At 40.5% G+C, this 17,472-nt stretch overlaps 1 protein-coding gene across 3 annotated transcripts in view; it reads left to right on the top strand.

The window, feature by feature from the left end:
• Nucleotides 1-201: 201 nt before the first annotated feature.
• Nucleotides 202-17,472, top strand: part of LOC122832532 (alpha-2-macroglobulin-like protein 1) — a 27,563-nt gene continuing 10,292 nt past the window's right edge. For 2 of the 3 annotated variants that reach the window (XM_044119369.1, XM_044119367.1), the window contains exons 1-21: nucleotides 202-435; nucleotides 3,721-3,901; nucleotides 5,620-5,776; nucleotides 6,483-6,535; nucleotides 7,890-7,910; nucleotides 8,348-8,516; nucleotides 8,611-8,695; nucleotides 9,185-9,305; nucleotides 9,722-9,836; nucleotides 9,916-10,025; nucleotides 10,359-10,514; nucleotides 10,824-11,060; nucleotides 11,255-11,318; nucleotides 12,289-12,434; nucleotides 12,518-12,667; nucleotides 12,772-13,002; nucleotides 13,626-13,698; nucleotides 13,780-13,918; nucleotides 14,996-15,221; nucleotides 15,308-15,434; nucleotides 17,254-17,375. In XM_044119369.1, the coding sequence (XP_043975304.1) occupies nucleotides 350-435; nucleotides 3,721-3,901; nucleotides 5,620-5,776; nucleotides 6,483-6,535; nucleotides 7,890-7,910; nucleotides 8,348-8,516; nucleotides 8,611-8,695; nucleotides 9,185-9,305; nucleotides 9,722-9,836; nucleotides 9,916-10,025; nucleotides 10,359-10,514; nucleotides 10,824-11,060; nucleotides 11,255-11,318; nucleotides 12,289-12,434; nucleotides 12,518-12,667; nucleotides 12,772-13,002; nucleotides 13,626-13,698; nucleotides 13,780-13,918; nucleotides 14,996-15,221; nucleotides 15,308-15,434; nucleotides 17,254-17,375 (2,769 nt within the window). In that variant the 5' untranslated portion in view covers nucleotides 202-349. Of the gene's footprint in view, nucleotides 436-3,720; nucleotides 3,902-5,619; nucleotides 5,777-6,482; nucleotides 6,536-7,889; nucleotides 7,911-8,347; nucleotides 8,517-8,610; nucleotides 8,696-9,184; nucleotides 9,306-9,721; nucleotides 9,837-9,915; nucleotides 10,026-10,358; nucleotides 10,515-10,823; nucleotides 11,061-11,254; nucleotides 11,319-12,288; nucleotides 12,435-12,517; nucleotides 12,668-12,771; nucleotides 13,003-13,625; nucleotides 13,699-13,779; nucleotides 13,919-13,968; nucleotides 14,108-14,995; nucleotides 15,222-15,307; nucleotides 15,435-17,253; nucleotides 17,376-17,472 lie in introns of all 3 variants that reach the window. The other variant, XM_044119370.1, reaches the window with a different exon arrangement.

Raw genomic sequence — 17,472 nt, 5'->3', positions numbered from 1 at the left:
TTTTTTTTTTTCTTTCTTTCTCGCTTAGGGGGAGATTTTGACTTTTTACAGGAATTCTTAAGAAATTGGAAAGGTGGCCTCCTGACTCTCCTTTTGGGAAGGGGAGGAGGCTGCAAATGTCCAACGAACTTTGGGGGAGTGACCCAGAAGAAGGGGGGTAATAGCTGGAGGGAGTTTCGGTGTTATAAAACAGCACCGCCACCACAGTGAGGACATCTCAGAGCAGGCAACATCCCCAACTGTCAGGCCACAGCAGGGACCGTAGGCTGGAAGATCCTCCTCCGTCCTCTTCAACCTCCCCGTTGCTCCTCGAGACTCCGGTCCGGTCGAGTCGTCTCGCGCCGCAGACATGGCACCTGTCCTCCGAGTCCTGGCCGCTGCCATGTTCGCCTCAGCTCTGCTGCTGACTGCGACGTCGGCCAATCTGAACGAAACGTGAGTAAAAAAAAACCTTTCAAACCAACTGTCGCAGGTTGTTATGGCAACAGAAGTTGGCACTGCAGAGTAGACACGAACTCACGCGCTGGAGTTTGCAGGATAACCAGGTGCACGTGACCAAACAGGAGGAAAACGGGAGTTTTAGCTCGTGGCAGGCTGTTTGTGGTGTTTTGTTTCTTTTGATAGCGACCCTGTAGAGTCCCGAGGCCTCGACGCTTCTTTTCAACGACTTTAACCAGCTGCACTCCAAAATTTACTCAGTCCAGGTTTTTTTATCTTTTAAAAGGGAAATACTAAATATTACAACGTTTTGCAAGTTGAGAGATGGGGGCAAATGTAAGTATCTCATTAGTCTATTCTGGGTTTAAATTGAACACTGTTCTTAGTTAAACATGCAACAAACAGTGGGTATGAAGGTATGCAAATATAACCGCAAATAAATCATAACTATTAATCTGAAACCAATAAAATATGTGTTTTAACCTCTTAAATGACCTCCTAATTTGGATTTATGTTTAACAGTAAAGTTATAATCTTCATCTCAATATGATGCCATCAGAAGACTTCCTTGAGTGAAATATTTATTTATCTAATATGTTTTAAGCAACATTCTAAAAATCATTGCTACATAAATATGTTTGGCCACTTAGACAGACTTTTACCCGTCATTTATCCCACAACTAAATCTTACTGACATAAATTCAGACAGCTTGTAAGTTAATCATATCTTGTGCAAGCATAAATAATACTAATGCCATTTTTCTTCAGTTCTAAACACTGTATCAATACACAAATTTGTCACAGTCTCATTTAACAGTTAAATGCATTAAACATTAACTATAAAAGAAGCACAAATCAGCAGTTTGTAAAGTTATTGGTTTGCATCCATTAAATCAAAAAAACTGAAATATCTGTTTTTATGAATAAGAACAAATGTCTCTAACTTTTATCTTTCTATCTATTGATTAATGTATTTAAAATGAGGTTCTTAAAGTTCATCAAAGTACATTCTGATTGTTAATGTTTTCTTTGACCATTGGATTTTTCACTGTTGCCTTTCTTGAACAGAAGGGACAGAAATGTGATTTTTGAGTAGGGCACTTTCTGATTAGAAGAATTTTTTAAATTTTAATCACCAATCGCCAACTGATTGGTGCAACGACTGACATTTTGTGTGTCTTATATGTTATGAACCAACAGACATTTATTAAATTAATATCTTTGCAAGATTCACCATGTCAAAGTGCATTTCTATAGATACCCCATTAGGTCAACAGAAATACAGAAAGCCAAGTTTGCACTGTGCTGTTTACGCTTGGGATGTTCAGTCTGTGCACAGCCATTTCTAAAACTGCATGTTGCACAGAAAAAAAGTGGGTTGTTGAGTCAAGAGTTTCACTATGCACAGTTAAAATGAGCTGCAAGGAGACAGCTGGCCTATTAACCGGTACAGTAGTTCCCCAGTAATGAAACAAGAAGCCCCACCTTTTATTTTAATCTGCTCTAGCAATCAGAGTCCAGGCATGACCAAATGATGACGCACAAGAGATTTCTTTATAGTCAGTTATAGTCAGAGAAGAGTAGATGTTGTCTAATCATAATGTTTGTGCTTTTTTCACAAAATGTAATAACACATTTAACATAACTGCATGAACTTACATCATTTTATAGAACACGTGCCAGTTGCATCCGATATCATCGTTCACATTGTCATTGTGGCTAAAATGTTTGTTTTGTGCTTTTGTAGACTGATCCAATCAGTGCTAGCTGCTGCAATTCCCACTGCTATAAAATCTATGTAGATTCTATGCAAATGTCATAACAATATGCATTGCTACTTGCTTTTCTGCCTCATTATGCAATGCACCGATGAAGTTTTTTTTTTTACTTCAATGTGTGAGCGGTGAGAGCTCCGTTCCTGACTTGTTGGGGCGCTTGGTATTTCAAGATACCTAGTTGACACTGGAGGACATTCAATGCTGAGTTGCATCGAACTTCCAGCCCAAGATGGTTGGATGAATTACCCTTCATCCAAATACACATGACATATAAAGTGGCAGTACAACAGTTGCTTCATTTTTTCATGTTTGGGGTGATGTAAAATGGCTTTATTGATTAACAACCATGTGTCATCTCTTTGGATCAAAACATGTTTTCTGAAAAAAGATAGATATGACCATAGGTGGCATCTTTTAAGGATGAAAGTCCTCATTGATTAAGACTTTGTTCTTTCTTGTCTTCTTAGCTGAAGCTTAAAGACAACCTCTCTCTGCGTTTTCCTATCGTCCCTATAGAGTCTGTAGTTTTCTGCATTACTGGGACCAAACACATTGGTTTGAACCAATCTTAACCAAACACTTGTAGAGGCGTCTTACAAAGGGCTTTCTCTGTTGCCGTGGCACTGCTCAGAGTAACGTAGCAGTGGTGAGAGCTAAGAGGTATTTGGCAGAGCAGTTAAAATAAACTTTGTAGTGTTTTAAATAAAGTCTCAACAGCTTTAGACTTTATTTAAAGACTTTATTTATCTTTCTCTCCAAAGGAGGAAAAGATCTTCAGTAATCCTACAGATCTATGGATTAAGACAACTTTAAAAAGATTTGGTGTAAGACGATTTAGTTGACTTGAATTTAAATATGAAGGAATTAGGATTATCTGACATTCAGCACTTTTTTATGGAAAAGGTGAATATACATGCACTATTTTCACTTTCATACACACAGGTTTATAAATGTACGAGCTAATGGATCACTTTCAAGGCAGTCATCACTACTAAGACAGTCAACAGTTGGTGGTGTGATAACAAAGTTAAAGCAACTGGGGAAACGCAGCAACCCAGCAACAAAGTGGTAGGCAATGGAAAACCAGTGGTCATCAACTTTCAGCAGAGTCAATAGCTACAGACCTCTAAACTTTATCTGACCTTCAATAACTCAAGAACAAGCAGCTGTTTTAATTTATTTTGGAATAGAAAAACTTGACTGCTTTACAAAGATTTGACCTATAGTTATGAATTGGAGTAAATTCTGCTAGCAATGCCTCAGTGGCTGTGTTCCCATTACAAATGTGTGTAAATATTAAATATTTAATATTCTGCTAATGCATTTCTGCAACATCTTTCAAAATGCTCATAAAAGAAAACAGCGAGAACTCCTTCAGTTGAAGTTTGTTCTGAAGCAGATTTCATGCATTCAAAGCTGTTCGTATTAAAACATTTTGGGAGACATTTTATACCAGTTACACTACATAACCTTTTTTTTTTGGTTTTGTTTTTACCCACTCCAGTATCTATGCAGTGACTGTTAGCTCCCGTGTGACTGGAGGGAAACAGGAGACCCTGTGTGCTCACGTCCAGAACCCCTCTGAACGCCTCTCTCTCGCCGTCTCCCTGACTGTGGATTCCACCAGCAGCGTCATCCTGGAGGCGACCGTCTCTGAGGAGTTCTATCACTGCCTCGGCTTCCAGGTCAGCCTGCCTTCCTGTCTGCTGGTCTTTTTTTTTTTTTTTTTTCCTCCTGCAAAACTGAGCAGAACTCTGAATTTTTCAAAACACTTAATGCATTGATGATGTTTTTAAACACAGTGTGCACTCCTCCCCTCATCCTCTCATTGTTTGGTCACAGAATGCCGCGGATCTTGGCATCATTACTCCTCATTAGGTAGCGCCATAACTCAGGCTGTCAGCGGTGGGGTTCAGTCGTGAATTCTCCGGTTCCTGTTAGCTTGCGGCTCGCAGGCCTTGCCTCATATTGATGAGGAAAGCCTTGAGCCTGCTTCTAATCTGCTCTGCAGCAACAACAAGTCTTCGTTTGAGTTTGTTGGGCCCCGCTTCAGGAACGATGGGGTGTTTTCACGCTCGCAGCCAAGCGAGCGTGAAAACACTTTCTGCCAGAGGATTAGCCTTCTACCTGCATTCTTCTGTCCTGTACCCTCAAAATGCACGCATGTGGAAAACAAAAATCCCCTTGAAACACTTTCCTGGAAGAAGTTTCAGTTCCCCGTTACGCAATAGCAGCTTTACTGGCAAGCAAAGACACACAGTGAACATGTTTTCTAATCAAGTTGTTGGGAAAGATCCGTTTTTTTGTTTTTTTAATCTTATGAAGCTCAATTTTCTCTGCTTTCTTGCAGTTATTATCCTGTTATACAAGGCACACCTATTCCCTGGCCATTCCTCATATTCTTTCCTTTTCAGATTTTATCACATTACACAAAATGTGGTTGTTATGTGAAACTGATTTTCTTGGGATTATATGACAGACCAACACAAAGTAAGGACCCAGTTGTGAAGTGGAGGGAAAATGATCAAATTTGCAAAGTTTAAATAATTGTGAAGCCTCCTTTACACTGACACCCTCAAATAATATCCAGTGCGATCAACTGGTTTCAGAGGTAGACTCTACCTACAGGGTCTATAAAAGTATTCAGCCCCTTGGACTTGTTGTCCTTTTTTATTTCTTTTACAAATCTATCCTCAAAAAAAGACATTTAAATTATGTCAAAGTGAAAGCTGATTTCTACAAAATGACAGTGAAATAATATTTCACACAAAACAAGTGATTGTATAAATATTCACCCCCTTACAGATTCCTTTGGCTGCAATCCCAGCATGCAGTCTGTTTGTCAGTCAGACTTCTTCTCCTTCCTTCTTCCACCTGAACTGTTCCAGCTCTGTCAGGTTGGTGGGGATCAGCTTTCAAGTCCAAGCACACGTTTTCTATCGTAGGTCTGGGCTTTGACTGGGCCACTCGAGAGCCTCCACCTTGTTGTCTTCAAATCTTTTCTGCGTAGCTCCTGCTGGACACTTGGGTTTGTTGTCTTGCTGGAAAATAAATGTTGTGGTCCAGCACCAGTTGGCAGGACCTCAGTTGAATTAGGTCAGTCACTTTAAACAGAGTCAATATTTATGCAATTTCTGCTTCTTCTTTCTTTTTTTTTTAAAGGTTACATATTTTTATTTTACTGTAATTTTGACCCTTTTGATTTTAAAGGGGTATTTTTGTAAGTTGTTCTTGTCGACACAACCACATTTTGTTGATGCTGATTGATTTTCAGAATAAACCTGCCAAGTGTGTGATTACCTCTTATAGGCACCGAAAAGCCCAATAAAACACATCGACACTTGTGATTGATATGGAATGTCTCAAATCTGATTGGATGTTGTATTATTTCGTGGCGTTGCAGGTGCCCGCCGTACCGATCAGGACGGTAGCAGTCATCCAGGTGACCCTGGCGGGTGAGAGCGCCTCCATGATCAAGAAGACCAAAATCGCCATCGAGCCGCCCGGCTTCATCCACATTGTGCAGACTGACAAACCCATATACAAACCTGGACAGACCGGTGGGTGTCCACTGTCGCGCCATGCTGGATTTGTGGTGGCGCTGAAGCTTTCAGCTGGATGCTGGAATTAGCAATATTCTGCTTTTGTCTCTGCACTGCTTAGCATTTCAGCTGCACCAGCATAATCTTGGACTATTTTGTTGCATCTGCATAACGCTGAGGCATCACTTAGCAAGTTTGGGAGTTGTTTCTAAATGCACAGAACCACTGTTTCCTCAACAGTTCTCATCAGAAGGGGTTTGGATGAACTTTAAATTGAATCTAATCCAGGCAAAAAAAAAAAAAGAAAAGAAAAAAAGAAACCATGCATTTTCTTAATCACTTCCTAATTTCTCATTTCTTTGGCTTTATTAGGAGAAATGATCTTGTATCACAAGAGTCCTTCTCATATTAAAAATAAAAAAAAAACTGTTTATGAAACCATTTATGTCTTGTTTGAAGAAGTTTTTTTAATTATTATTTTAAAGGTAAACTACTCAACATCTAAAACAAAATCAAATGCAAAGAATTCCTTTAACTATTTTTTGTTTTAATTTTATTAGAAGATACTCCACCTTTTCTTTGTAATCAGAGTAATATCATTAGATTATACACATCATTTATGTTTATTCCCCTCTCAAATACGTTGTATAATCTTTGTTCTATTTATACCCTCAGTTTGCTGTTTTGCTGATATTTAACATTATTTCTTTCTTCTCTTTTTAAGTCAAATTCCGGTTTGTCTCTTTGGATGCCAGTTTCATCCCTGTGGTTCGAGTGGTATGTTCTACTTTTATTATTATCATTAATATTATTATTATTTTTGTTATGCCGCTCATCTTGTCACTGTTCTGCAGCCGTGTGAAACGTGTTGGGGTTACGACGAGTGAACTCGGTAATGGGCTGTGATTTCTTGCGAGCAGTCGGCGAATGCGATCACCGGGGTCTATTTTGGTTCAGGCAGAGTGGGAGGCGGAAGCAGGGCTGTTTGTTGCTTTTGGAAGATAGTGTGGGCGTGAAGCAGTGTGTGGAGTGGTGCGATAAACACGCTGTCAGAGTTCATATGGCGCACACCGCGCGTGACCTAAACATCTGAATCAATACGGGCGCAGGCCTTGTTTTTTTTTTCCTCCCCGTTTCTAATGAGGAAGATGAGAACGTGGCAGCGTGCTGTGAACATAAAATTTATATTTCCATAAGTTCAATCAGATGGAAATGTAAAGACTCTTACAGGATGCAGGTTTTAGGAATTTACTATTTTTTTCATGTCTTCAAAATATCATCAGAGCGAAGAGAAAAGCGTGGGTCTGTAACTATCCAATAATCTAAAACAGGAACTTTTTTTTTTTTAGATGTTCTGGATAATTTGGCCTTATAACTCAATCCAGTGATGGTTTAATAGTCCATCGATGTTTCTCTCTTTTTTTGTGTGCATTGAATTTAAAAAAAGTTTTTCTTGATGTGATTGAAAACAGATAAACAGATATATAAGCAGTTGGATTTTCTTTTTGTAATTCTAAGTAAAAGCATAAAATTTCTAGCACAGAAAAACAATTTGGTTTGTCACGTAGGTTAGCCTGGTGAAAAGTAGCCCCTTGTTCTTTGCTTTGCTTCTTCCAAAGAGTTTGGGCTCTCGGCTGTTGAGAAAAACAAAACTTGTAATGATTACACTCAGATCTTCTGAATACATTAGGTATCTTTTGCTAAACAAACATTTTGACTACAAAATGTAAAACAAAATGAGTTTTAGTTTCCTTTTGAGTTCTAATGTTTCAATGTTGTCTGTACCTTTTTAATTATTGCGTCGTTTGCTGTTCTTCTTGTCCAGGTCTCCCTCAGAAACAAGGGATTTCCTGGATTCTATTATTATGTTACTTGATTTATTGTTTTTCTTTTCAATTTAACCATTGGTTTAGATAGTTTTATTGGGGGAAATAAATCAAATAACACTTTTTCCAGTCCTGGTTTTGTATTTGCAGAAGAAAAATCCGATTATCAAAGCATGCATGGACCCATAACTGTACAGTATTTGCCCTTTCAGCTGAGATGTGATATAGTCTGGAGAATTGCTCTAAGTGTGTTTTGTGCACCTCCTCTTGACTTCAACTATTTTTTTTTCTTTCTGTCTTTTTAGTACAAAGAGGTGGTACTCCAGGTAAGAACTCAAATATTTCCATGGTGACATGTCTGCTGAAGTCTGCAGTTTTTCCCTGAGGAGTTTTGCCTGCAGGAAGAAGGAAGGAGGCATTAAAAAATGCAGAAATGCAGCGGGTCTGGCTGATGTTAAAACTCATGGATCTCCTTAACCTTTTACTGTAACAGATCTCACAGTGAGGCGGTATTTAGGGTTAGAAAGCTGAGAGTTTGTGGGAAAACCCCCAACATCCCTAAGACTCAGTTAAAGCTAACCTCAGTGAAAGGTGATAGAAGAGGCAAATATTTTTAGAAATGTAAAATAAAAGCACTTGTCAAATTCTCACTAACTAATATTAAGTTATAATGCAGCATTTAATTGACAATAAAACAGACAAACCAGTGAGGTCAAGTATTGACACTATGTAGGATTAGTGTTAATGAAATTCCTGTGTGTAGGATCCCAATTCAAACCGCATCGCCCAGTGGCTGAATCAGACGATCAGTGGCGGCATCCTGGACCTGTCACACACCTCGATCCCCGAGGCCACTCAGGGAACTTACACCATCAGAGTTGTGACAGACAAAGAGGAGGAGCTCTCCCACACATTCGACATCAAGGAGTACGGTGAGTTTTTCTGGAGATCTGGAGCAAGAGAAGGGCTGAGCGAGCTAAAGTTTGTTGCTCTGCAGGTTGTTTCATTGATTTCATTTTGTCGCAGTTTTGCCAAAGTTTGAGGTAAAAGTGGACCTGCCCAGTGTGATCACCGTCCTGGACACAACAACCACATTCAAGATCTGTGGAAAGTGAGTGACCACTAAGCGCCAACCTGTGATATGCAAATGTTTTCTTGTTTGCTCAAATACATTTTGTTAAATGAAACATGAGACAACACTATCCCAAACTTCTTAACCTCAAGCTAATGTCGGCTTCTGGGGAGGTTGACCAATAAAAAACATAAAAATCGGAACTGTGATGCACACGACTTCAGCATGTTATAACTAAGGTTTTTAGTTCTTGTTCTTTTAGAACTCAGACTTAGAAAGCTAGGGCCTCTTTAACAACAATGACCTTAAAACTTAAAACTGCTGCACATAGAAGACAATGTGTGTTAAAAATTCTGGTCGTTGTGGTGCTGGCCTATTAAAATGCCACACTGTAGAAACTAGAGGCAGAAAAGTTTCTCAGGCAACAGATGAAACGCTTGAAATTTCAATTTTCATACTACCAAGTATTTGTTCATTTAGTGGCTGACTAAATGATTTCTTTTTCTCTGTTTTGTCTTTTGTCTGCAGATATACTTATGGGAAACCTGTTCTTGGTAGAGTTAAAGCCGAGTTTTGTAGGAAATACTTTCTATTTTTCTGGCGTTCAGAAGAGCCAAACAACGACATTTGCAAGAACTTTGATTTGACTGTGAGTATTCCTGAGGAAATGGACTGGAATCTCTTCCTTTTTTTATGTTTGCTAAAGTACAGTCTTAATAAGTCTTAAATTAGGGTACCTAAAGTTAAGGCCTTAAAATGTCTTACATGCTTTTAAATAACTTGGCCTTAAATATGTTAATCACTACACTAATTACTATCTGCTAAAATACCATTGCTACTTAGCTAGCTACCTTTTCGCGTTTATCTTGGGTTACTGCAAATGTCTCACTGGTTGCCTGGACGACGTTCGTCTTCTCACCAATTCACATGATACTACTTCTTTTCTTGCATGCAATTTTCTGTTGTACATTTGTGTCATGATAAATTTAATTCATTTGTCGTAAAAAGTCTTAAGTTTGAGTTGATGAAACCTGTACAGTATGTCCATATTTTCTCATGTTCCAGCTGGATAAAAGTGGATGTGCCTCAGAAACTCTGAGCTTGGCAGAGTTTGCTCTAAACAAGTTCTCATATTCTGACCGTTTTGAGCTAAATGCTGAGTTGGAGGAGGATGGAACAGGTTGGCTCCCAAAGATTTCGGTATCGTTTTGGAGTCTAGTTTCTAGCAGGATGTGACCCGTGTGTTTGCCGCCGTCTAGGGGTGGTTCTTAAAGGCTCAGGAACGGCCAGCCTGAGCAGTCAGATCAGAACTATCACCTTCGAGGACGTACCTGGAGCATACAAGCCTGGCATACCATTTGAAGGAAAGGTAAAAAAAACTCCATCAAAGACCTGCTCTCATGTTTTTGGTGTTTTGCTAATGGAGATGCAGCTAAAATTGTTCAACAACCTTTGCAAAGTGGATTTATTGTACATGCGACCCACTGTTTGCCATAAAAAAGTGACCTTAGTACAGCTGGTATCAGCTAGATTTAGGATTACTTCTGATTACTTCTTCAGTGTCAACATTAGTCAACCTCTTTGCCACAATCAGATTCTATACTTAGTAGAGCAAACTTCTGATGTTATGAGCAGTTTCTGGTGTCTTCCTTAGGAATGGTGATTAATAAACATTGTGAAAACCTTTCTTTCATTTTTGCAGATCAAGCTGGTCGGCCCAGATAGTCAACCTGTTGCCAATGAGCTGCTTTATCTGTTTGTTGAAGACTCCAAGAAAATGATGCTCACGACAGACGCAAAAGGCATTTCTCAGTTTTCTCTGGACACGTCTGAGTGGAAGGGCTCTGTCTCTCTCAAGGTCAGCGCACTCTTTGTGGTTTGTTATTGTTTGTAGGAGTGCTTCAGATGATTTAACTGGTTTGCTCATGAACCATTGCAGTTGCCCTTGTTGTCTGTTAGTCCAGTTGCCTGATTTGTGGGTTGACCTGTAGAAGGATCTGGAACAACCTTCGCTGACTAATTTAGATGACAAGATTTCCGTCCCCATTTTTGAATGAAAATACTTATTTTAACTCTTTGCTGGCCTTCACTTGAATAAACCAAGACGGCTGGATGTTGGTGTATGTTTCAGTAATGGTCTAATTCAACCCTGGATCTTACTGAACAGGTTCTCACTAAGGATACAAAGGAGAACGAACCTTATGTTGCCAACTTACGGCGGCCAGACTACGGATTGGCCTACCAGTTCGTCTCACCAGCTTATTCCAAGAGCAATAGTTTCCTGATGCTCAAGCGTATCAGCGAGGGTTTCGCCTGCGACAGAGATGCAACTGTGACGGCTCAGTACATCATTCAGGGAACAGAACTGAAAGAGGAACAGACGGTCCTTAACTTCTTCTACCTGGTATGTGTCACATTGTGTTTCTGTTGCAGTAATCTTAAGAAAATGTTCCAAAATTTCTTTGTTCGCCTTAATATTCAGTTCTTTTGTGTTTTTTATTTTTTGTTTTACCATTATACATATATATCTCTACAACTACAAGAGTATTAAAAAATCCCAAGTGACAGAATTTTCTCTTACGTTCTCTGCCTTCGTAGGTGCTGTCCAAAGGTGAAACTGTGCGTCATGGTTCTGTCCCAGTGAACGTCACAACAGGAACTGGTATGAAGCCAGTCAAGTTTCTAAAGCATAAGCTCAATGACAGACAATCTGTGGCATTCACTATATGCAACTCATATAATGAATGCCCAACCTTCACTGATTGAGCTAGATGGCAATAGAGTCACTGTTCTAAAGGAAGCGCTAAAGCGATGGGGAAGTTCTTTTTAACTGGCGTTTTTGTGTTTGACAGCTTTTTATGTAATCAATATGATGAGGGGTGGCACCGACTGGACTCCACTTCTTCACCTCCTTTTCTGTCGCTCTGCCACACACAGCAAAGGTGTTCCAGTAACTTGCCACCTTACTACTAACTTAAGTTAACCGGAACATTTACAAGCCTTCTCTTCATACAGATTGCAACAAGAGAACAGCGAAACAAGAGCTCTTATTTAACAAATGAAATGATAAAAATGAGTTACAGCTTTGGATAAAATGAAGAGCCCACTGCACTGAACCCCATTGAAAACCTCCTGGTTATTCCACCAGATACTGATTTCTGAACTCTTCCTGAGTTCAAACATTAGTATTGTTCTTTCTAAATGAATATAAACTTGTTTCCTTTGCATTATTTGAGGTCTGAAAGCACTGCACCTTACATTATTTTGACCATTTCTCATTTAATTTCAGAGACATGCTGTCAGTAGTTCATAGAATAAAAGACCAATGTTCATTTCACTCAAACATAAACCTATAAAAAGTAAAATCAGAGCAGCTGATCATTTCAAGTGGTCTGTAAATTTTTTAGTATTTGAAAAGAAGAGGCAAACATGGAATAGAGTGTTTCTCTGATTTGTTGACCAGTCAGGACATGGAATGTGGTCTGTTTTGTATTTTCGTCTAGTGCTCATAACTTTGCAGGTGTTGTCTTCAGATTATTAGCAAAGAACAAAATTGTTATTTCTTATTTCTCTGAAATATATCCAGCTGTTTAATCATTCACATCAGTTTACATGTCTGTTCGACGCTACAGTCAACAAAGGGGAGCTGACCGTCAGACTGAGTGAGGTGATAGACCTCGCCCCTGTTGCCCAGGTGATTGTTTACTCTTTGATGGCCAATGGGGAGATGGTGGCAGACAGCCAGGACTTCCCCATTCAGCTCTGCCTCAGTAACAAGGTAGGAAACACAAAGATGCAGTTTTATTTTCTTTAGAAAACAGGATTCCCCTAATGCCTCTCTGTGATTGGTTGACTACTCAGGTGTCCCTGAAGTTCTCGTCCGTTCAGCAGCTCCCAGCAGAGCAGACCACGCTGACACTGAAGGCCAACCCCAAGTCCCTGTGCTCCGTCAGAGCCATCGACCAGAGCGTTTTACTGCTGAAGCCAGAGCAGGAGATCACCGTTGACTTTGTATGACAACAAGCATCTCATCAAAGTGATGAGGCTGACACATTGTGATCCCCTTTGGAAAACGAAACACACCAAGGTTCAGCTTTGGGTTCGTGTCCTAACAGGTGTTTAACCAGCTGCCGGTCCAGAAGCTGTCAGGGTACGACTACGAGGTGGAAGACTTCGATCCGTTCCGCTGTTTCCCCGGCGTGATCCCCAGGCCGATTCCTGATTTCCAGCCTGTTCCTGAAGTTGAAGTCGCTCCGACACCAATCGTCGACGTCAACGTTCGATCAAAGCGCTCGCTCTTCCTCCCTCCGTTCTATCAGAAGATAGACGTCTACAGCATTTTTAAAGTAAAGATTTATTGGAATGAGTTTCTTCTATTTTAGGCCAGTTTAAACAATAGCATCAGTCTTAACTTCTCCATCATGTCTACTTCTTAGGCATTTGAATTTCCTGATCTAAATTTATTCTCTTCTTTTTTTGTCTCTTGATCCATTTTCAGTTCTAAGCCTCTTTGACCCTTTTTACTTTTTTAAAAGCTGCATTTCCATTGACCATATAATTGTGTAATTTAACATTTCTGAAATAACTTTGCTTATTGGAAATTAATTTTGCATGTATTTGCCTGTATCAGAATTGGTTTATTTCTCTAAACCTCTATGCTCAAGACGGTCACATGATTAACAACCGGATGTGCTGCTGGTGCAAGCCATGAAGAAGATGACGATAGGAAGTGTCAGGAAGATGATGGCGTGGCCTGTTTTTTATCACCTACCGCGTGAACAGACTTATTCACCTGTGATTTTAACTGCATTTCGTATTCAATGGAAACACACAATTAAATCCCCTTTTAACAATCCTGTATATGAGTAATATCAGTACTTATATACAGTAACGATATTACAATGTGCAATAAAATGGCATCGGTCATGCTACATTATTTCTCTTTCTGTCTCTGTCTCTCCACTTTTAGGACATTGGAGTCAAAATTGTGACAAACTCAGATGTGAAAAAACCTTACGACTGCTTCGTGTTCAAGTTCAACGGTATGTTTTGTCGTGCTTTGTTGTTCTGCCCATTCTTGGTGATGAAAGTAGCCACTGTTACCATTTTAAAATTTTATTTAGCGATGCCAGAGGCTCTTCCAATGGTAGAGGAAATGGACCATGCATCCGCTCCAGTGTCAAACAATCCAGCCGGAATACCTAAAGAGACAATTAGAAAAAACTTCCTTGAGACCTGGATCTGGGATCTGGTCTCAGTTGGGTGAGTACTGTGGCAAAACGACTGATTGTTCTCTTTCCATGTCGTTCTAGAAGTAGGCTTGGCTGGACCTGTTGTCTTCAGCATGGCATTGGCTAGAGGTGGAGAAGCTAGAGGTCCAGAGGAGCAGAAAAAGAAGACAGTCAGAACAGAGTTTCCTGAGACCTGGATCTGGGATCTTATTACTGTGGGGTAATAAGGAGAAAAGGATAACACCATGCGACCTAAAGAAAAAAGCTTCATACTAATGTTTAGCTGCAATTACTCAATCAGTTTAACTTTTAAAATGTGCCTAATGTTTTTAAACTCTTCTATATTTTTTTGTGGCTGATTAATTTGGTTCTGTTAATTATAGCAAAATGGGACTTTAAACCGGGAAGAGTGAGTCCTCTTAAGATGGGTGAAGGGTGTGAGAGAAGGAGAGTGAGACAGAAGAGATGAATGGTAGAGATGTAGGTTTAACTGTGCCAATCTACTTTTTTCACTTCTGATATCTGAGTGGATCAGCTGCTTTTCTGATCTGCTATAGAGAAACACCTGAATTGACTTCATGCTTATGTTTTCCAACACAGTATTACAAATTAATTTGACAACTCTGCACTAGCCAAGCACACAAACAGCTTCACACACTTGGTCAAACGTGTAAAAACAACAAAATTTTACTTTGTTCAGTCAGTGCAATGAGGAGTATAACAGTATGACAGAAACAATAAGCCGAGAACATAAACTGCAATAAATCTTCTTTCAAATGGTTCAGAAAGTGCCTTTAGGAGTTCGAAATAGAATGTAAATTAAATAAGAGAGAACAAAGCATAGAATTAGAGTGAATAGATCTGTCCTTGTGGATCAGGCATATTGTCACCAAAACTCAGAATTTCTTTTAATATCAGGACTGATACAGATATTAATATCTGATCGGTGCGTCTCTATCATAGCTTGTGTGAAGGCATTAGCTTTGTGTATTTTTACATGTTGTTCAATCTTTCCCCAGATTTAGATTTTTATTTTGTAGTGCTTTTCTAGAAATATATGAGAACTTTTGCTTACTCTTTGAATTTCCCTGCCTGGCCCTGTGTCCAGAGACGGCGGGTCGGCGAGCCTTCAGAAGACCATCCCTGATACCATCACCAAATGGGCAGCCAGCGCCTTCTGTGTCTCCCCTACTGGTTTCGGCGTGTCGCCCAACACCGGGCTCACCGCCTTCCAGCCGTTCTTCGTCAGCCTCACCTTGCCCTACTCCGTCATCAGAGGGGAGGTGTTCACACTGAAAGCCACCGTCTTCAATTACCTCTCCCAGTGCATAATGGTGGTTACTCACATTCTCACAAAGATATTTTCCTCAAGAGTACATCAGTTGTCTGGCTAATTTTAGTGTTTGGTTCTGTTTCACAGGTCAAAGTAACTTTGGCTGAGTCTGACCAATTCACCTTCAGAGACTGTGAAGGCTGCCAGTACAGCATCTGTCTGTGTGGAGAGGAGAGCAAGACCTTCTCCTGGATTGTGACTCCAACTGCTCTAGGTACACACAACTAAATTGGTCGCTATTCAACTAATTAGATGGACACTGAAATGTAGGCTTGTTACAGACAACACTAAGGTCTTCTTTAGCACTGAGGACCAGAACAAGACTGACCACAGGAAACAAAGAAAGTCAGTGAATTTCTTTTGGAATAAGCAAATTCATTTATACTCCCTGGTTTAAGATTTGGGAGTCCTGCTGGAGATCCAGAAATCACTGCCCCTGGATGTGACCCCTGACCTCCAACAATACAGATAAACATAGCGCCGTGTCATCAGCGTAGCAGTGAACTTGTTAATCATGTTTTCTTGTTTCTACATGACACAAAGAAACAAAGAAAACAATTTATAACTTCAAACAAACCCTTTTTTCATAGTAAATTGAAACCTCTCCGATAATTATGAATTAAACCACTGTTTTTTTTATCACCCTACTTTCTTTTGAAGTTTCAACTTTAAAGCTGCAGTAGGTAGCATGTTTTTAAAATACACTTTTTGCATGTTTGTTAAAACTGAAAATAGTTTTAACAAATGTGAGATAATCTGTGGAAAAAAACGAGCTCATCTGGTTCTACAGCCATTTGCAGACTTGAAGAAGCTGTAGCGCAGCAGAGAGCAAGAGGGAGGATGTGAGCAGTGCACACATGATGGATGATTGACAGTGCTAAGCCCCTCCTCCTGGTGCTGATTGGTTGTTTCTGACCCAGGTATGTATTTCTGCAGAGGGCTGTAGGACCACAGGGAGACAGAGGAGCTGGATTTGTTTGTTTCACAGATTATCTGTCTCATAGTATACTATCACAATATGGTGACAGTTTTATACAAAAAAGCATATTTTTAAAAACGTTACCTACTGCAGTTTTAAACATATCCTGTAATTTAATAGTTTAGACTACAGGCCTGTAAATGTTTTTCTCCTGGAAATAATCCCCCTTTAATCAGTCAGATCAAAGCTGACCTGACTGATTTGTAAATAAATTCCTGATGAGCTCATGAACTCATCATTAAAAATCCCAGCTTGTAATAAAATGATTTTAGTTTTTTTCATGAATTGAATCGTCATGTATGAAGGTGTCAGAATGTGGGCCGTTTGGCCCTCCGTAAACCACACCAGCCAGCTCTCATTACCTGGATTCTGACATCTCACTGTTGCCATGTGTTTGCATTTCATTAAGTGAAGTGTGCGTGCATGGTGCGTCCATCAGAACCTTCAGCTGCAGAGTGAAGGCTGCTTCTGAACAAGCTAATCACTCCTCACTGAGGGCGCCGGCGGAGGAAGCTGATGCTGTTGCCGTAGCGCAGAGGAATCCCGTCAGCCTCTGTCATGAGGGATGGAGAGGGGGTTCTGATGTATGTCAAACCGCGATCTGCTAACCCCTCCGCCCCCGTTACCCCATCTTCCTCCAAAGCCCCCTCCCTCAGAGGAATGCTGACAATCACTTGTACTAACAAGTCAGGTAGTATCTCTGACGAAACATTCAGAAACCTCTCCCTGAGGGGCTGATCTGTACTTGTCCTCCGTGTGAAGAATTATGGGCTGTGAAGGAAGCGAGGGAGGGCATGGGAAACAGAGCTGCATGGAGACACGGAATAATAAGGCAACAAATGGGGATTAATGAGGAGGTAAACAGGAGGAGGAAAGAAAACCGAGGAAGGATGGAGGAACAGGAAGGGTAATGAGATGGGAAGCCGTCCTTCCTTTGCACACAACGTCTGACAGGTGGGAATCGATTAAACACCCCCAACACTGCCGTGTGTGTGTGTGTGTGTGTGTGTGTGTGTGTGTGCGCGTGTGCGTGTGTGTGTGTGTGTGTACACAGGCGACGTGAGCCTGAGGGTCAGCGCCGAGGCTCTGAGGACCCGCGATCTGTGCGGTAACGAGGTAACCACGGTGCCAGACGTGGGCCGAATCGACACGGTGGTCCGCACGCTCCTGGTGGAGGTCAGTGAATGTCACCGCGGCGACCGCAACACTTCTGCTTTTTAGCTCTGGAGTTGATGTGGACGCTGTCCGGTCAGCCTGTCCTGGGGAACAAAGA

The sequence above is a fragment of the Gambusia affinis genome, linkage group LG06 (assembly GCF_019740435.1).
Source record: "Gambusia affinis linkage group LG06, SWU_Gaff_1.0, whole genome shotgun sequence".
In the NCBI taxonomy this organism is placed as follows: domain Eukaryota; kingdom Metazoa; phylum Chordata; class Actinopteri; order Cyprinodontiformes; family Poeciliidae; genus Gambusia; species Gambusia affinis.
This window is presented reverse-complemented; position numbering and strand designations above follow the sequence as displayed.